This window comes from Drosophila sulfurigaster, chromosome 3 (genome assembly GCF_023558435.1).
Source record: "Drosophila sulfurigaster albostrigata strain 15112-1811.04 chromosome 3, ASM2355843v2, whole genome shotgun sequence".
In the NCBI taxonomy this organism is placed as follows: Eukaryota; Metazoa; Arthropoda; class Insecta; order Diptera; family Drosophilidae; genus Drosophila; species Drosophila sulfurigaster.
In genome coordinates, this window is record NC_084883.1 from 23,075,137 (window position 1) to 23,095,987 (window position 20,851).

The 20,851-nt window shown below is 37.4% G+C and overlaps 2 protein-coding genes across 2 annotated transcripts; one reads left to right on the forward strand and one right to left on the reverse strand.

Annotated features, from left to right (window-relative positions):
- The first annotated feature begins 5,896 nt into the window (after nucleotides 1–5,896).
- Nucleotides 5,897–8,209, forward strand: LOC133844988 (odorant receptor 42b). Its single transcript, XM_062279287.1, has 3 exons — nucleotides 5,897–6,789; nucleotides 7,652–8,009; nucleotides 8,087–8,209. The coding sequence occupies exons 1-3, from the start codon at nucleotides 6,023–6,025 to the stop codon at nucleotides 8,159–8,161; spliced, it is 1,200 nt and encodes a 399-aa protein (XP_062135271.1). The 5' UTR covers nucleotides 5,897–6,022; the 3' UTR covers nucleotides 8,162–8,209.
- A 190-nt stretch (nucleotides 8,210–8,399) lies between these two features.
- On the reverse strand, nucleotides 8,400–10,178 carry LOC133844986 (odorant receptor 42a-like). The gene is made up of 3 exons (XM_062279286.1): nucleotides 9,136–10,178; nucleotides 8,714–9,071; nucleotides 8,400–8,633 (listed from the first exon to the last, which is right to left on the reverse strand). The coding sequence occupies exons 1-3, from the start codon at nucleotides 9,909–9,911 to the stop codon at nucleotides 8,541–8,543; spliced, it is 1,227 nt and encodes a 408-aa protein (XP_062135270.1). The 5' UTR covers nucleotides 9,912–10,178; the 3' UTR covers nucleotides 8,400–8,540.
- Nucleotides 10,179–20,851: the final 10,673 nt, after the last annotated feature.

Genomic DNA, 20,851 nt, shown 5'->3' on the forward strand with positions numbered 1-20,851 from the left:
TTAGTGTTGCTGTTGCTATTGCTGTTGCTGTTGCTGGCGATTGTTGGCTCGCATGTTTGCCAGCCATTCAGTGAACGGTCAATATGCTGGAATCGGATTCATACACTTTGACCTCGTTTAACTTTTGTCGTCAGCCACGTTCGAAATCATTTCGTGTCTGACGCCTCCTCATCCCTCAGCCGGATCCCTATTCCTATTGCTATCCCAATGTCCGCCGCCGTCGCCTGCACCTTGGAGGCCCCCTTCGACACTATCAGTGTAATGTTTTGTTGTAACTGAATGTAGTTTTTCTTTTCAATTGAAAAATGTTGCCTACTTTTTTGCAGACAGGCTCCAACTACAAAATACAACTGTATGTACAATACAAATCCCAATACCAAGACCAAAAGCAATTGTGTACAAACGTGTTAGTGGACAGGAAACAAACTGTCAGGCTCGAAGCAAGCCAAGCCCAGTCATATCTCTTGCTATCCCTCTCTCTCTCTCTTTCTCTTTCTATGTATGTGAGATAATGGAAGTAAACGAACGAATAATACGTCTCAGCTAGCTGTCAGTCATGCAGCCTTCAGATTAACTAAAATTGAAGTCAGAGCTCATTTTAATAATAGAATAAATATACTTAATGCTTATTTGTATATACTATAAATACATAAATGTATTCTAGCTATTAATTGTTGGCAATATTCATGTGAAACCACAAGAAATTCTGTCAGCAGAAGTTACTTTTCATTTTGCTTCTTACGAAAATCTACAAAGCAATTATTTTGCACATACATGAAATGAGCCACAAGCAGTGAAGGACTGCTGTGCTTTTGTTTGTTTAAGGGTTTATAAAATGCAGCTAATTAATTCACTTGGTAATACCATACAAGACTTTGCCAAGCTACACAACAGGTTGGCTTATTGGCAGCTTGCCAACTTATGCATTAAATAAATAACAGAAAATCCCAGAAAAAAGTTGTAGAATACTCTTAGACGTTGAACCGATTTGAACTCAGGATATCCATTATTCAATTAAGTGACATAATTGTTGGCTGTACAACACACATTGCGTATACGTAATTTGTAACAGAGAACAAAGAACGAACAACAGGCAAATGAAATACAATGCAATTCACATGCCAATGAATTTGTATCATGTCATGGCATAGAAAGCATTCGTGAAATCAAAGTCGTTGATATGGAAATGGAGAAACAAATTAAACAAGTGGATAATACGAGTGTGTGTGTGTGTATGTGGTTACAAATATATTTACTTGTTGTACAAAAGAGTCAATTAATACGATTTAAATGTAATTTATAATTGTGTGAGAAAGAGAGAGAGAGTTACCAATGTGATGGAGCTCGCCTTTGTGTTTGATTTAGTTCAACAAGCAGAAACCTATTGACAGGTTGAACAATGATTTTCAAATACTTTTTCCGTCCCCTCCTCCATCATATCATCAGGCGATTCCTTTACTATGCATTCATATGTGGAGGGTAGCCCGCATAATGTAGGTCTATTAAATCAATTTTGTTTGTTGCTCTTTTGTACTACTTTCACTGCTGACTGACTGGCTGTCTGACTGAGGGACGGCCTGACTGACTGACTGATTGAGTGAGTGAGTGAGTGAGTGGGGTGAGGAAAGGAAAGGGGAAGGGGAAGAGGAAGGATGGCAGCTGATTGGCAGCCAACACTGAGGCTCAGTCTAAGCATGCAATATTTGCGCAGCAGTCAATGCCCCGCCCCCGAGGCAAATCAGTGCCAGGCTGAGGTGTGCTTTCACACACACACACACACACACACATAGAGGGAAGCAATGTGTGTCAGTGTGTGTATTTAATAACTTACAAAATGGTTATGAACTTCAAATATACTAGAGAGAGAGCGAAGCGAGTCTGCTGTGTAAATATTGACAGTGCCGAACAAATTACCTGATTACATTTGGGTCAAGCAATTTTTGGCACCACAGCGACACTAAATGTTCATGTTGTTATTTGTTTATGTATGTCAAAGGGGAGACATATGCTCACACACACACACACACACACACTCACATACGTACACTCGCGAGCCGCACAGACGCAGAAATAATTAAAAGTTTGTATGTTGTCTAGCATAATGTTGCACATGTGTTTGTGTGCGTGTAGATTTTTATGCGCCACTCTTGTTATTTTTTTGTTTTTTGTTGTTTTTTTGGTTGTTTGTTTCTCTGTTTGTTTGTTTGTTGTTTTTCCTGCATCTGTATGTGCGGGTGTCTGTGTGTGTACGCGACCTTGTAGCAAAGTTAACAATTTGGGGCACTCGCTGTCGCAATGTTTACAAATAATAATGGCATTTATGACCCTGGTCTACACTCGTTCTCACACACACATACGCACTCTAACATTTCCATCTACATATGTTGTGTGTGTGAGTGTGTGTGTACTTCAGGGTCGCTCTCTGCTTTGGGGAATTTTGTTCATCATCATTTTATTCGCAACACTAACACACACACACACACACACACACACACACACACTCACACTATGCTGAGGAGCAGCAGCCCACTAAAGTGCATTTATGTTTTTATTTTATTTTATATTTTTCATTCGTTCGTTCTCTTCTTGTGTTTTGTTGTATATTTTTACTTCTAACGTTTAGTCGGAAAAAATACAAAAATTAATTTAATGCTTGGCTGCAAAATTATTCTAAGCATTTTATACTTATGCTCTGCATTATGTAACATTTTATTTTAAGTTTTGTAAAAAGTAAGTAAAAATAAGTATGAAAGCTACAGCCGAGTGAACTCGACTGTGAGATACTCGCTACCGATTTTGAATAAAAGAAAAACAGTGCGGTATTATTCTTAAAATATACTAATATACTATACCGACAAAATACTGAAAAACACCAAATAATATAAGTGGTACCATATATTGTTATACTTTGTCGGGTCGTAGGTGAACAGTGCGGTATAATTCTTAAAATATACCGTATTATTATACCGAAAAATACTGAGATATACCGAAGACTATACTTAGTATATTGATATGCCTTGTGACTCTTTCTGTGCATATGCTACATTCATTTCCTGCAGTCATAAGCTTTTAATACCCTTCTAACCTATGTGAAGCGGGTATAATGAGTGTGCTAAACTTTTTCAGAACGGAATTAGAGATAATTTAAAAACTTTATTTATTTATTAAGTCATATATAGCTGCAGTTATAAATTTCTTATTTCTACTAAACATAAATATTTATATTTTTGTAAATTTGTGCTCTTAGATGAGCAGAATCCGCAACTGCAGCTTTTCGGGTACTTTATTTGTAGCGCATTTTAGTTGCACGCTCATGATTTTGAATAATTTGCAACAGCAACAGCAGCAGCAGCAATGGCAAGAGGCAACAACTGAGCCTTGCCACAGTTATATGGATGAGCTCTTTTGGACTTGTATGCAAATGCAGGCAACTTGTTATCTTGCCAGCGATATAAATAGACACTAACTTGGAAGTTTTTTTTGTATTCCAAACACATGAAAAGTTATTTAAAAGTTAAAACAAAAGAAGAAAGTCTGACAAAAAACATTAGCTAATGGTAAACAAATAACTTGCTTGTTGTTTGCAGAGAGAAAGAGAAAAAATAATTCTCCACAGGCTGGGATTCTTGCGAAATAAAATATTCCCCAAACATAGACCACTCCAATGTTAACTCCATTAATTTGCAACATATCAAAAACAGATTGACACTTGGCTTTGTGTGTGTGTGTGTGTGTGGATTTGCGTGGTTGTGTGCGTGGGTTGGCTTCTCTGCTTACGAACTGTGGATATCCTTTTAGAGCGTCAGAGCGTTGTGCATTCATGTGTGTGTTTGTGTGTGTGTCTGTTGCGTCTGCTTGGCTGTCGTCAGGTGTTTTTCACGCTGCGAGAGATGAAATGAGAGGAAAGTCATGTGCCTTCGTCTTCCCCCTCGTCGCGCACCCACGTAGCTACTTCCTCTGCCGAAATGTGTGTAAGCAAGTGCAAACATGTTCGCACAGCTGCGCAGTGTGGCATTAATTTCCGTTAATTAAAATAAATACGTCAAGCGATAATAAATGACTCGCTGATGATATTAAATGCACGCAGTACGCAGTGCCATCTCACACACTCACACACACACACACAGTCGCACACATGAAAGGTATAAAAAGACACACGCCAACTGCAATTAGGCAGAGCAACTGACAACTGAGAATTGCAGACTAAAGCTCTGGAAGCGAGAGAGATGAGAGCTGGTGACATATATATACATATACTCGTATGGTATTTAAAGAAGATGGCAGCAACACACATAGGCAAAAGCCATTTGCGGTACATTAAATGGCTTAATTGATTCGCCTCATCTTCAGCCTGAGTCTCAGTCTCACCCATGAACCGAGCCGAACCGAGGTTCAAAATTAATTTCTGGCCCAGACAGATGCGGCCAGCCAAGGGCCCGTTGACCGTTGGCCGAAAACCCCCAACTTGGTTTATTACACTGCATAAATTCTGTTCAAATTCTATAGCACGTCAGCACGTAAGCTGCGCTGTCAGACATAATGTGTACTGAACCCCATATGTGTTTGGATGTATATTCGCAACAACAGAAATATATGTTGTACCCCCCAAAATGGCAACGACAACAGCAGCTCCAGCTCCAGCTCCAGCAATAGCTATAGCTACAGATTCAGCTTCAGAGCATATGCTTACCTGAAGTAGAATGTGAGAAAGAAGTGAAGTGTGAGGCTATACAATGGCAAACAAAAGATTATCCTTGCCCTTGCTTCACGCGCTGCTTTGGTCACAACAGCACAATTTCTTTGTACACATCGCACATGCTCATGCAGGCAGCTGACTGCTGCTGTTGCTTCTATTGAAACGTTGAAGTAATGAAAAAAAATGTCAACTTCTAAACGAAGACAGCAGGAGCAGTAGAGCTGTGGAAGTGTTGCAGGATCAACAGCAGCCGGTACACAGTGGCAAACACTAGAGGTATGAGCAACAACAACAAAAACAACAACAAAAGCAACAACGAAAGCAACAGCGACTACGACAAGGACAACAAAACATGTGTCAAACGCCAGACATTCTGAGGAATATTAATAACACTCTGCGAACATATTTTTCATTAAAGCTGCACAGAAATGTCAAGCAGCAGATACTAAAGATATACACACACACACACACACACAACACATGCCACTCACACCCACACCCACACACACACGCATACACTTGTATTTATTAGCTTTAAAACTGATTATGCAAAATGCCTGTTCGTTATCATCCTGGCAAATTTAATAACTGCAGTTTGTTGGGGGAGGAAGAAGGACGACAAAAAAAAACGCCGAAACTTGAAAGCCAAATGCGAATTTGACTTGGGAGCGATTAGCGTCCATTTCATCATATTGTATTGTTTGGCAGCAAAGCATTCCCGCAGGACGACTACGAGGACGACAACAGCCTTGAATATTAGATGACTGCTAATGATATCAGCAGAATGAACCTTGGGCCAAGCCAGAGCCACGCCTTAAAAGTTTATTGGCCGCACATGCAAATGAAATGGTTTCGCTCAAAGGCAAAAACACGACGTTTGCTTTTACAGCTGAAAATTGAAAACTTATTTGCCACAATTTTGGATGCATATACTCTGCACTTTGGCACATGCTGCGTATGAGTATTCTTTTGAATTTCACTTTTTTCCTCTGTGTGTGTCGCGTTTTTAACAAGTTTTCGTTTTGATCACATCATTAATGCAGGCCGGAAAGCCAACATGTGTAAATACATGGGAGTCTAGTGGAATTTACACAAATTACTCGCACAGTGCAGCACTAATCAAGCTTCAGCCTGCACTTCGCTCTTTGTTAATTAAACATAACGGGGCCAAACGAAACATTTCTCAAGTGAATAATTCAACAACTGACCAAAACTTTTCCACTCAATTGAAAACTTAAGTAGCCCCTAAAAAATATCACTTGAACTCTATAAAAGTCGCTGGCATTTCGCTCGACTGCGTCACAAGCATATGGAATCGAGCTTAAGATGGTCTTCAAGCTCATTAAGCAAGCGCCACTGACGGAGCAAGTTCACTCTAAGGATGGCTGCATCTACTTGTATCGGGCCATGAAATTCATTGGCTGGCGTCCACCGAAGTCGGGCATTTGGCGCTACGTCTATCTCACCTGGACACTGACAACGTTCATTTGGTGCACCACATATTTGCCACTTGGATTCCTCGGCAGCTACATGACGCAGATCAAGTTATTCTCACCCGGCGAGTTTCTCACCTCACTGCAGGTGTGCATCAATGCATACGGATCATCGGTGAAGGTGGCCATCACATATTCACAGCTCTGGCGACTGGTCAAGGCCAGAGATTTGCTCGATAAACTGGATGTGCGTTGCACAAGCGACGAGGAGCGCGAGAAAATCCATCGTGTTGTGGCCCGTAGCAATCATGCGTTCCTCATCTTCACCTTTGTCTACTGCGGCTATGCGGGCTCCACGTATCTCAGCTCGGTGCTGAGCGGTCGTCCGCCCTGGCAGCTGTACAATCCACTGATTGACTGGCACGACGGCACTCTCAAGCTGTGGATAGCCTCGACTTTTGAGTATATGGTCATGTCGGGTGCCGTGCTGCAGGATCAGCTCTCGGACACTTATCCGTTGGTCTACACATTGATTTTGCGTACACATCTCGATATTCTCAAAGAGCGCATTCGCAGACTGCGCACGGATGAGAACATGACCGAGGAGGAGAACTACGAGGCGCTGGTCAACTGTGTGCTAGATCACAAGCTAATCTTAAAGTGAGCTCATGAATTACTTCTATCTTAAAGTGTATTTAAATTCAATCATATTGATTACTCAGTCATGTTGCTCTTTTTGAGAAGAACAATTTTTATAAAATTATTTTCAATTTATTTATTTTTATTTTATAAACAATTTAATTTATATTTTTTATTAATTTGATTTAATGTTTATCAAGTTAAAATGATTAATAATCAAATTTTTATTAAATTTCTTTATAATTACCAATTTTCAAAAATAATAATAATAATATCTAATATATTTTTAATTTATTTTTTTATTCATTCAAGTGAATGTTTGTCAAGTTGTAATGTTTAATTAATCTGTACATATTTATTTTATTTGTTAACGATACGGCCAAGTCCGTCTGTCCGTATGAACACCTACATAAATCTCAGGGACCCTAAGAGAAACAAATATAATTTTTTTTGACAGCACTTTTAATGTCTGCACTCAGATCAAGTTAGTTTCATCTATTTGCCACAACCAATTACGCGTTCGCAATTTAGAAAATCGATTAACAAGCGTAATTTGAAAGCTTGTATCGATTTTTGGAACATACAAAAACAATTACAATATTTATGATTCCTGAAAATTTGGTTGTGATCAGATATAAATTTTAAAAGTAATTTAAGAAATAATTTTGTACAATATACTATATTTCTAGAGTACTAAAATATACTAGATTGTACAAAAGTATTTTAAATGTATTACTATCTCAATATACTGAAAACATAATCTTTGTCATCATACCGTATTTTTTTTCATATTTCATAATTTCACATAGTTCTAAAAAATCTTCCTTAAAGTGAACTGGTAAACTACTTATTAAATAATTTTTTCTAATCTTTCCTCACCTAGATACTGCGCTTTGATTCGTCCTGTTATTTCGGGCACAATATTCACACAGTTTCTGCTGATTGGCGTTGTGCTCGGCCTCACGCTGATCAATGTGTTCTTCTTCTCGGATATCTGGACGGGAATTGCATCGTTCATGTTTGTCATCACCATACTGCTGCAGACGTTCCCCTTCTGCTACACCTGCAACCTCATTATGGATGACTGTGCGGCGCTGTCGCACGCCATCTTTCAAAGTAATTGGATAGATTCCGGCTCGCGATACCAGTCGACTCTATTGTATTTTCTACACAATGTGCAGCAGCCCATCGTTTTCATAGCCGGCGGCATCTTTCAAATCTCAATGAGCAGCAACATAAGCGTAAGTCGCCAAACAAAAGGCCAATGCTTCCGATAACGATTATTGTTATTATGATGTGCATTCATTATTTAATGTAGGTCGCCAAATTCGCCTTCTCGGTCATCACCATCACGAAGCAAATGAATATTGCAGATAAATTTAAAACCGATTAAAATTTATTGGATGCAGTCAGCTATTTATTTGTTGGCCTCTTAAGAAAAAGTGATACAACAGTTATAGTCTGTGCACGTAGTGTAATAAATACTCGCATCTATTTCTAATGCTAAATTTAATAATCTAATATTCTGACATCAAATTATTTGCTAAAATTGTTTAAGCTGCTTATGTATTAGACAGAGACACAACTACAGCAAAACAATGTAGAAATAAATTTTGTTGAAAAATTAAATATAAAAACAATTGCGTGTCTGCTATTGCAATTTCAACAGTCCAAAACGATGTTATGTTCAACTGAAAAAGGCATGTTTAAATATTCTCAATAGCATTAGAATTCAAATGAATTAATCATGTTTCACGCAGTTGCCTGAGAATTCAATTTTCATGCGGCTTCGATAGCTTGCCCAATTTTTCCGCTATATCCATATTTTGCACCAAGGTAAAAACAGAAAACGAAAATTTGCTGGCCTACAAATATAAAATGACTCCAAATTAACAGTGAGAGTAAATTCTCTAATCATTTTCCTTTTGGCAGCTAATTCACTTACGGTTAAATTCGTTGCCACGGAAATGGTGAATACATTTCCGGCCATAAAAACAATTGGCTTTTGCAGATTATGCAAAAAGTGTGTCAATGTGGTCTTGTAGCGCTTCTCCTGGTCAATCCAATTGGATTCAAAAAGCGCATCCGCCAGCTTCAGGCTATCATCGGTGAGATAGTTGCAAAGCGTGCAAAACGGCGTAGTTTCCAGCAGCACAGCGGACATAAATGAAAGGGCCGCAACACGAGAGCCAAAGTCGGCGAATTTCACAATGTTGATCAGAGTAAAGCCCATGACGAGACCCACAACCAAAAGCTGCACAAAGATGGTGCCGCCAATCATGGGACGCAGCGTATCGCAAAAACTGCAAATAACAATGTTCGATATATATTTCGGCTGCCAAGAGGAAAATTCAATGAACTCCGCACCGCAGTATGACTTTGTGATCCTTGATGCACTTGACAAGTTTCGCATAGCGCTTATCGGCGCTTTCGTCGGGATCGTTGCCCAAATTACGCAAACGTTGCGCAAAGTTTGCCATGTGAGCACGCAACGGCAACACGAAATTAATGGGATAGCAATCGACGCAAACGTCTTGAAAACAGGCACCCAACATGGCAAAGTACTCGAGACCCGTCTGCAGCCAATATTGCCATTTGCTGGCCCGCCAATCCAGCCATGGATAGTAGTTCTGATACGGTGGTCGGCCCATGAAGATGGCGCTGATGAATGTGCTTGTGGCATAGCCAATGTAAACCGTCATAAAAAAGAAGAATATGCGATTGCTCAGCGCAACAGCTCGATGCACATTTCTGCGTTCGCTCGATTTCGTGAGCATCTTGTCCATTTCATCCAGGATCTCGGTGGCCACATCGAAGCGCTTCACAAGTATCCAAACGATGACCACTTTCGTGGAGCAAGACCAGGCATTGAATGCGACCTGCAACGATGTAAGAAACTCACCCGGCGTAAATTCAGACAGATGACTAATGTAGCCGGTCATGAAGCCAATCGGTTGATAGAATGTCGAGCAGAGATTCAATGCAAACGACCACAGACAGTAGACCACAAAGAATCGCTGCGGCGGTGTCCTGATGCCCATCAAGAAGACACACCGCAGCAAATACAATGTTGCATTCCTAGACTTTGCGGGCGCGCTATCCTTCTCCGTGTACATGCTCGGAAAGTATTTGCGAACAACCATTTTGCCCCGTTAACTGACAGTTGGCCAATAAAATTCCTGCTGTCTAGCTCAAAGCCTTTATATAGAGCAAATGCAGGTTGCCCAAAGGTGTGATTATAAACTCATCAATACGTCTGTTATGTGTAAAATTCATGAATGACACTTTGAAATCAATTAAAGCTTAGCTCACAGCACAGCTGAGAAAAGTATAAAAGCTTACACTTGCCAGCCAGAATAATTGATGTGGTGAATCCTTTTCTACCTATTCATTTATTATCTGAGCCATCAAAATGAAATTTTCAATTAATTACGTATACGCCGCGTATCACATAACCTTCAGCCAGCAGCTCAATTTGCAATTAAACATCAGTTAAAATAACAACAACAACAAAAACAAAAGCAATGTGTTAAAGCATTGTATTAAATGCACGACAGCTCAACGCAAACGTAAAAAGTTAAATAATGGAAGCCGTTTAATTGATAAAATACAAAAATAATAATACGCATGCATATGTATGTGTTTACCGTTAAAAGACAAAAATGCGATTATGGCGCATTAAACACACTTCTGATTATTGTTGTCATCTTAAATGGATTTCATTTAAAAAAAATATACGGATGATAGTACCTTGAAATTTCTCATTAAAGTGTCTGAGCTGCGAACTATTTAAATTTGTTTTGCGGAAACAGGAAATAATTAGCGCTGGCAAAACATGTCATTGGCAGCTGTTAATTTAGGTATTCTTTAAACTTATTATTTTACTACCATGCACAGATTAATTAACTCATTGCTTCAGGTGCTACAACTATTGAATATGACGCACAATTTTAATTATAACAATTGTAGAGAGATTGTAGTACTTTGAATTTTATGTAAATATTTAATATGGTATCAAACAAAATTGCGATTTTTTATTTTTTAATTATTGTTAATGTATTTTAATTGGAAACTCATGACTCTCTATTTAATTAATTTCTCATCTTCCACTCAATATCATTTAATATGTTACCTTTGAATATTACATTGATAATACACCTTTGTAACATTTTTAATATTGTTTAAGTTTTTCATTTCTTTCCAATGAAAATGTTTTAAATTACCAAATAAAAAACTGGTATATAATTTATTCAGACGCATTTAATTCCCATTTCCATCATTAAACGGTATTCGATTACGCCAACCGCTTTAAATGATCTGCAGGCACTTAAATTGCCAAATGGCAATCAATCCTTTGCACCTGTAACAGCTGTTGCTACGTGCTGGTCGTGTACAAAATTTGATTGACAAGTGATGGCGAGGGACAGCAATAGGTATTGTCATTGCGTGAATTGGGATCAGCTGCAGTTTGTCCTTTCTTTAATTAACAAACTGTGACAGACCCGAACTTCACAGAATTCGCAAAAGGTGTCGCAACATAATCGGAAAACTTTTTAATGAGCCACTTTAAATGCTCGGCCTCGTTTTCAAGTGTCAAATGCTTTAAAAAGGCTACCAAAAAAAAGCGTGGCTAACTTAATTCAGTTAGCCACTTTTTATACCCGTAGGGTAAGAGGATATTGGAGCATAAAATAATGTCTCAGTAAAATTAAAAAGTTATTTAAGAAATAATTTTATATGACTGCAGTATATTTTCAACTCTATAGTATATTTTGAATGTAGTAGTATGTCAATAAACCAATATTTTAGTACCAATAGTAAAAAAGTATATTTTAAAAATTAAGCAGCACTGTTTAATTTTTATTGAAAATGTGTAGCGGGTATCTCACAGTCGAATATTTGCTAACTTACTTTCTTACTGATTTTCTTATCAATTAAAGCAACAATGTTGGCATTTAAGCTAAACATCACGTTCTAATTATATCGTTAAGATTAAATTGTATTATTGTGAGCATTAGAAATCTGTATCACTTTTTACCTCTTTAAATAGGTTGCAACTGACTGAAGCAAAAAACATTTCTTATTTTTGTTTACTCTACTCTTTTCTAGGGAACAGCAAAAAGGATTTCTAAGTAGGCAGATTATGAATTGAATTATGATATTAATGACAGGCATCGATATGTATCTAAATAGCTCTATAAGTGTGCGCATAAATAAATATGTCAACTAGAGCTGTGGTATCAATTGACCTTCTTTGATAAGGGTTCAAGTTGCGGCAATAAAAGTCCAATAATAAAATTGAATATGTCAATTCAGCTTAATCAGCACCGATAATTGAATTGTTGTGTATGCAGTTGCTTTTATGTGTGTGTGTGCGTGTGAAAGATATAAAATATCACGAATATATTAAATTGCGTCGGCATATTACCTTTTGCAACTGGATACAGGGTATCATGTTGAAAAACAAACACGCCAGCTCGCTCCTGCTTTTGCTTTGGCTTTTCATTTTATTTTTATTTTTTTTGGTTTTTGTTTTTTTATTTTTTGTTTTTTGAGGTTGAGCATGAGCAATCAACATCAAGTTGGGATGTCAGACGCGCAAATATTTAATTTCAGTCGACTGTCATTCTAGCTGTTGCTTTTTCTGTGCTTTTTTTTTTTTTGCCACAGCTTGTGGGGAGAACATCGCGACGGGCCGAAGGGCAACAGGTGGCGCATTTTATTGCCAAAAGCAAACTCATTTGCACTTGAAACCTCAGCAACAAGTAAGTATATCAGGAGGCGCAGTCGGAAGCAGTCGATGCCAGGAGTACTTCGAGGCCGCCAGCAGACAGACAGCCAAAACCGACACCAGCACAGCTAGCCAAATGTTGATATTAGCCAACTCGAGTTGGCTCAAATCAACAGTTGGCTTTGGGGTCAACTTCAAAACGACAGCGCAGCTGCTGCTCTAGAGCATTTGACTTCAAAGTAAATAAACATTGAGTCGCATTTCAGTACAGCAGCATAGCTGCTTCGTATCCTTCAAGGGAGAATGGGAGAGCGTGAGAGAGAGAGAGAGAGAAAGCTACATATCCTCGAGCTCGCTGCTGGAGGCGAACGTAATAATATTTGTGTTGGGCTCTGTGTCTTTCACTTGCTTCTCACCAATTAACTCACGCTATGGCAGAATGTCCTTCGCTCGCGAGTTTTCATTATTTGCCCGCCAACAGCGCTTGAATGTTTTCACTTAAGTATTATTTATACTCCAGTCTGGATTAAAATGCAAGTATTTTTCTAGCATCAACCAGGCAAAGGTAAATATTATGCCATTGAAATATGTTTTATGCATTTAGTAGCAATCTTTTCAATGGACTTTGCACGCGACAAATAAGTATCATATTCGATCCTTATCAGATAAAATTGAATTGGATAAGCAGACAGCCAGCAGCAGTAGCAGCAGCAAAAGCCGCGTCACCATTGAACCAGAAGCCATGACACGCATAATAAACTCTGATCCGCACCTAAATAAAATCGCTTGTTTGTAAGTCTTATCCAGTCGGACACTGCCAGCCTTCGAGTACTCTGTACTGAGTCCTGACATGGCGGCTATTAGTAGCTTTATTAACGACCCTTGGCGTGCTTTGGCCAATTGAACTTTAATTCAATGTTGATGCCACGCCTCTGACCTCTCAGAGTGTGAGTGTGTGTGTTGCCTGCTTGTTGCGCCTCATTAATCGAATTTAGGAAGGGAGAAGCCAGCCAGTCTCAGTTGGCATGGCAACAACGTTGCGTCGCGTCGCATCGCCCGCCATGTCTAATGGCCGCACTTAATTAGCTTTCAAAATAAAATGCCCTCAAAATATATTTTAATGGCTTCGATTTGAGCGTGTTTATTGACTGGATTGAGTGAATTGATCCAGGTCTAAACAAACGATTATGGCTTTTCGGAATTGTAGCTCGATTTATTTGCGATTATCCTTTCCTTCGTTCTTTATTAATTTCCCACAATCGCACACTGTGCGTATGATTAATGTGCACAGAGCACAACAAACCAACCAGTAAACGCTTCATTTGACACGACCATTAGGGGGTAAACTTTAATAGACTTGTTATGCCATAAACACTCGAAACTTTTAAATGCCATCACATCTGAGGCACATCTGAGTCAGCAGCCAACAGCCAACAGCAAACAGCCAAACAGCCAGTGGCTATAAAAATACAAGTTGAAGTACGAGTACGAGTATTTTCATCAAATGAAAATTTCATGAACTTCTTACGCTCATTGTCAGTCTGTGAGAGTGTGTTGGTTTGTGTGTGTGCGTGTCTCTTTAAGGGAAATAGTTTTTGCAACTTGCTTTGTCATTTCGTTGCCTCAGCTTGCGGTGGGTCGCTGGATGCTGGATGGTGGATGCTGGCCTGTTGGATCTGCCGGGCTGTTGGTTGCATCCGCAGTGGTTTGTCTAAAGGAAGTGCCGCCAAAAAATAAACAGCCAAAAAGGATGCGAAATGTAACGGAAGTGCGCGAAATTCTTGCACATTTTAGCAAACGTCTCTTCCCTCTCTCTTTCTCTCTTTGCACACACTTTCGCTACTCCGCTTTAATACATAAAAGTAAGTATATATATAATATATATATGGAGTGTGCCGCCCGCACAACTTTATGACATTTTAATGATGTCGACATTTATGACAGTTGGCTTGAAGATTTCGCAATGCTTTGACAGTTTGGCCTGGCCTTTTGGTAACCGAGAACTGAGAGAAAACTGACTGCAAATGCAGTCACAAAATGCGCTACCGCAAATCGAATTTGTTTCTGTGTCTGACAATTGACATTTTGACATGCTCAAAGTTTAATAACTGCAACCGATGAGTAACTATTTTCCAGTTTTTTCTCTCTCGTTTTTTTGATAGGTACATATATATAAATAAATATGTTTTCTGTACAGCAGAATGCTGAAATTAATTTCGTATAGGGGGCAATGAATTGTTACCTGTTTGCTTAAGCCCCACACAGACATACACAGTCAGCAATGGCTTTGCCAGCAAATATTGTGACATAAATCAATCACTTTTGCAAGTAAACAGCATACGCGCTTGTAGAGCTTGACATTTATTAAAATTCGTGTGAATTTGTGTATCGCAATCCCGGTGATATTTATCTCTTTGTCGAGACGAAACGAGAAAGAGAGAGAGCTTTGGCTGAATTTGAAATGAACACACTCCCTAGCAAACAGTCATAAAATTAATAGCAAAACGCACCTGGGTGACAGTGCACTATGGGCACAGTTGCCATTCCCAAAAAATTTTGTGTACCAATATTTTGCAAAAATGCACAAATTTTAGCAAAAATGTACCACAAATTTTTTTAATTTTTTATTTTTATTTTCGGTATTTTTTAATACTATATTTTGTTAACGTTTTTTTTTTAAATATCTTTCATTATTTCATATTTCATTTTTTACTATAGTATTTACTATATAAAAGAAAACAAATCAGAACTTTTATTTAATCAATTATACTTTTCAAACAGAAAGAAAACAAAAACAGAACTTTCACTTGAATAATAATAAATCAAATTTTAAACTATCTTAGTTAATTTTTAAAAAATGAACTGTCTTTTGTAGACCAAACATAGTGAAGGTCTTTACAATCAATTCCTTGCAATAACTTAATGTATTGTATTCTTAAAATGTATTTAGTGTCTTAAATTTTAATTTATTTGGTAATGAAAGGTCCATCACTACGTAAACAGTTATATATCGTGAATCACAATTTGTGATTCAGCCAAATTTCTAAGCGAAGAAGAACTTTCCATAGTACCTCTAATAAAAACGTTTGAAAATTTATACAATGGTGATCCTGATGAAATAATATTCCAATGGAACCAACTCCGACTTTCTTTAAATCAGGGAAAAGAAAAAAATTTTCGTAAATTTTGGACAGACATTGAAAGTAAAAAAAAGCTGTTGACGAACCGCTTTTCAGGAGCTTAATAGAATTCATAAACAACTTGATGTCGTTGCCACAAATGTTATCTCTGGTGCTGCAGAGCGTAAGTTTTTTGAAATTTCTTTAATGAAAACTAAATTGCCCAAAAAATTTGAATTTAACACACTAAATAACATAATGTATTGCAAGGAATTGATTGATTGTAAAGACCTTCACTATGCTTGGTCTACAAAAGACTGTTCATTTTTTAAAATTAACTAAGATAGTATAATATTTGATTCATTATTATTCAAGTGAAAGTTCTGATTTTGATTTATTTATGTTTGAAAAGTATAATTGATTAAATAAAAGTTCTGCTTTTGTTTTCTTTTATATAGTAAATACTATACTATAATTTGAAGAAAAAAATGAAATATGAAATAATAAAAGATAATTTAAAAAAACTTTAACAAAATATAGTATTAAAAAATACCGAAAAAAATGTGTGGTACATTTTTGCTAAAATTGGTGCATTTTTTCAAAATTTTGGTACACAACATTTTTTTGGAATGGAAACCGTGCTTACACCAACTAATATTTTGCAGCATACTTGTGATGCGCCTTCTCAATTTTTTGTATTTCTTCTTGCTGCTGATTTAAGTACGCCTGGTGTTTCACGTGATGCAACTGGCATTTTAAAAGAGATCTTCAATCTCGTCGTTAATTTGCAGCAGCCCAATTGTTGGGCACAATTATTTTAAAGCATACTTTCAGGATACGAATTAATGCAAGTAATATTACATACAAAAATTTTAAATGCGTGTATCTCAGCCATATCCTATTTCATTTGCAAGGGACATGTATTGCAAGAATCGGAGGGATGAACTCTACCTATTGACATGTAATACTTGCAATTTTTCAGTTCCGTAGGATAAACCAAAAATATGTAAATTAATAAATTGAGGATAACTCAAGAATCGTCGGAATGATCGGGTCCAAATTTGGGAGAGTATAGGTCATCGCGAGTACGCTTCAATTGATTAAGGACTCGCGAAAATCAATAAGGACATGACCGAGATATACGCTAATTTCTGTATACATTTTATATATCCTTTTATCCTTTTAAGTACAGCCATCAGTTTGTCATTATGCGAGAAATTCTTGTGCCCAAGGACACCACGATCGGCATTCAAATGGCCAATATACAGGACACTTTTTTAATTTTTGACAATTTTTATATTGCGTGCTGCATACTTTTACCTCTATATCAGACTTTCGGCGATGCTATTTTAAATCATACTTTTGGGATAAGAATTATTGGTAGTTTTGCTGCACATGAAATTGGAAATTGAAAACATTTATTTTGGCATACTTTTGGGAAGTATTATTTTTGGGATTCCACAACTAATATTTTGCAGCATACTTTTATAGCGCATTTTAAATTGTTACATTTCTGATAGCTGCTGATTTATGTTCGCCTGGTAGATCTTTTTAATACGTATCGCTTGATATACAATTTACATTTTTAATATGTATACAACAGGTAGAACGACACTTTATTGGTTGACCAAGGTCAGTCAAGAAGCTAATGAAGTCCTTGACAAATGCCAAGCAATGCTTGTCGTCTGAATGTTGCCTTTAATTAGATTCTGTCACGACAATGAAGCATTGAAAAAATACCAACAAAAGTTCCGCCAAACTTTCGCAGCCTTTTGCTATTTGCATTTGCATTTCTCTTTCATTTATTTTTTGTGCCCTTGTTGAGTTATGTTCCGCAGAGAGCAAAAATTATTGCAGTGCCCACCCCTCAGCGAAACAACTTGAAATAATTATTTTCATTTTGCAGTAAAACACAACTTGATTGTGCAACTTTGCGCATAAATAAAACAGCTAACAATGTGGTGTGATAAGACGGAGAGCACACAAAAAAGGTCATCAGAACACACAACTTTTCCCCTCGAGTCTGACAAAAGCTTTCCCGCTCATTGTCATAGGCCTCTTACCTGACAGGATCCACAATTAAAGGCACATATATTATTTGTTGGCAACAATGACAAGCCTAATGTCTGCAAATCTAAGTCGAAACAAAAGGTTAAATTAAATGTCCTGAACACGAAGACGAAACACTCTTTAATTATGATTATTTATAATTATATAAATACATCGCATTAAAGCATAGGGCACAAGTGTATTTTTGCAGTCTCCGCGATTGCTTTCAACGAATCCATTTACAAATTTTGTCACCCAGCGTCTGACAGCGAATGAAACAGCTCTTTGGCAGTTCATTTAGGCGAACCCAAAAGCGGAAGCTGATGCTCAGACCAACCAAAAAAAAAAAAAGAAAAGCCAAAAGCAAGCAAAAAAAAGGACCGCGTAAAAGCAAAGTTGAAGCGTTGAATTCTTGTTATTTGTCATCAGGAAGTTTTGAGGGGCGAAAGTCGATTAGATGATAAGATTTGCATGTGCGGCATGTCAAACGTATTAGCAGCTGAAATGAGACATGCACGCGCGCTACACACATGTACACACACATACGCACACGCACTCCCACACTCACAGAGTATTAGCAAATGTATCAGGTGCTTGACGCGGCAAGAATCAAAGTGACATTCAAGCACTGACAGCTTAAGAAATGCCACACTGAACAGCACATTGAAATTGAGCACCAGAATTGCGAAACAGATTAACTATAATTTCTCGGGTCGATGCTAAGCATTGCTAATATAATATTTAATAACTTTAAACGAATTTTGCTATATTGAAACTATACTCATATTAGGCTATTCTTACTCTAACTATTTTAACTATTTTCAATGTAAATTGCTAAAGAAATTTAATTTAAATACTGATAAACTATAAATTCTCTCAACCATTTATAAATTGTAAATTGCAACAAAACTTAAGTTTATATTATTGATTTTAAAACTCCTGCTCTCATAGCTTTAACGAATTTTTAAATATACGTTTTGCTTTAACAAATTTCTCGGCACACTTCCAAAAACTTTATTTTTAAGCATGGACTACAGATTACCAATAATTTCTCTGACCACTTTTATCCAGTTTAAATAAAAATTGTAATACCCCAAAGTGAATTTCAATTGATGTTATTAATTCAGGATTTAAGAAATCAAAACATATTTGTATATCGAAAAAATATTCACTTTGCTGAATGAAATCACCATTTTGTTAGATTTAGCATTAGATTTAGCATTAGATTGCATTATTATTAAAAATAAATAAACATCGATAAACTATAAATACGTTTGAAAATATGAAAATATATTTTGTGTTGCATTTGGAATAACAACAGATTGAGTTTTATTTTAAAAATCGAATTTCTCTACCGCAAATACAACGACTTAAATTATTTACTTCTAAGAAATGTATTTTAAGGCATGTGCTACAGATTACCGATAATTTCTGTATTCTAAATAAAAACCTTAATATCCTTAAAGCGCATATCGAGTATCGATAAAATACGTTGAGAGAGATTCATTTCATTTCAGAGAAATCTTTCGCTTATAGGAACAAAATTTGATATTACGAGTGAATGTACAAAGTAAACGTAGAAACTCTTGCATGTCACAACGTTTGACTGACTTTTCCACCTGGGGGCGTCAAACGTGGCGTATGCGCAATATTTGCATACGCAAATGTTTAAGCGTTTGCGCTGCTCTCTTTGCAATCTTCGACATACGATGTACGTTCAGCTCGGCTTATGGCAGCTTTTATATATATAATTTACAAAGTTTAACTCGAAGTTTATTTGAACCGAGACCACATAAAGTTAAATTAATGCTTGGTCTGAGGCTGACATATAAACGCACACACACACACACAAACACAGGGTTGTGATGCGTTTGGAAGCATTTCCGTGGTTGAGTTTTTTGTCGTTTTCAATTACACTTAAACTTTAAGTGTTTAGCTCTTGTTGCCATTGTTTCTCATTTATTCTTTTTTGTTCGCCAAAAATTATCAACTTTTCGTGAAGTGCTTCATAATTTTATTAAGCAACATTTTGCCTGCTGTCTTGTTGCTACTTGCTGCTGGGATTCTTGCCACATGTTGCAAATATTTCGTTGTGGTATTTAGCATGATGTGTTGCGGCTTTTGCGCTTTTCTTGCTGGCGAACAAAGACACAAAAAAAAAAAGAATAGGCCCACTTTTCACATCGTTCGCAAACGTGGCTGGCATTTAAATGGCGTATTACTTTATTCTTACCATTCGGGTTTATTTTCTTTTTTCTCTCTTTTCTCTTTGTTGCGCACTTTTGGTGCAAAGTTTTGCATTTGGCTTCAGCTTCAGCTTCGACTTTGCTTTTTCGGGCTTTGAGCTTGTGCTTGAGCTGAGTTCATACACTGGTTAATTTAGTTTTCAGACGAGTTCAGAGTTGTTTTCTTGTCTGTGTCTGTGTCTGTGTCTGTGTCTCAGTAATTTATCAACAGACGTGCTAGTTTAGCTCTTTTTGCCGCTTTTGGTTCTTTTCTGCGATCTTCGTGTATTTCTTTTTTTCTCTGCTGCTACTGTCTTTACTGCTGCTTTGCTGCTAACTAGTTTTTAATTTGAGCAGCATTTGGCAAAGTTCTAATCCACTTAACTTGTCTCGGCTGAGAGCTAAGACCGTCACAACTGTAAGCTATTAGGTGCAAATCAATTTCAGCTCACTCATCCACTCAACCACTCAAATTGTTTGTGGTTTTTGCGTTAATTTATGCCCTCCTTCGAAACGTTAAACCTGCCCAGAACAGAGCAGAACAGGGCTGAGCAAACGCATCAAGTTTGTCAGCTGTGGATTTGCACACAAATCTCACACAAATCACAAATTGAGCACTTGATTAAATGGTGAGCATTCGACTTAAATGGCCTCAGATCGTTATATGAGTGTGGCTGGCATTAATTATACTCACGCCATTTTGCATTGATTGATTGATTGATTGACTGACCGAACGTTCTATGCCAGCAATTGCTCTAAACCTTTTGGGTCACATTTCATGCCAGAAATGCGGAAATTCCTGGCAGAAGAATACCAAAAAAAAAAATAAAAACACAACTTTCACAATTGCATGCTAAAATGCGCTTATTTATGCGCAAGCTTATATTATTTCTTTGGTGCTACGGCTTCGACATCGCAAACATTTACATTGTACCAGCAAACCTGTTTGCCCGCTGGTT

Bases quoted from the DNA above. Each gene is read 5' to 3' on its own strand.
- LOC133844986 (XM_062279286.1), bottom strand. From the start codon at position 9,911: ATGGTTGTTCGCAAATACTTTCCGAGCATGTACACGGAGAAGGATAGC. The intron at 9,072-9,135 runs GTGCGGAGTTCA...TGTTATTTGCAG, and splicing joins GATCACAAAGTCATACTGCG to TTTTTGCGATACGCTGCGTC. The intron at 8,634-8,713 runs GTAAGTGAATTA...TTATATTTGTAG, and splicing joins CCGTGGCAACGAATTTAACC to GCCAGCAAATTTTCGTTTTC.
- LOC133844988 (XM_062279287.1), top strand. From the start codon at position 6,023: ATGGTCTTCAAGCTCATTAAGCAAGCGCCACTGACGGAGCAAGTTCAC. The intron at 6,790-7,651 runs GTGAGCTCATGA...TTCCTCACCTAG, and splicing joins GATCACAAGCTAATCTTAAA to ATACTGCGCTTTGATTCGTC. The intron at 8,010-8,086 runs GTAAGTCGCCAA...TATTTAATGTAG, and splicing joins CAATGAGCAGCAACATAAGC to GTCGCCAAATTCGCCTTCTC.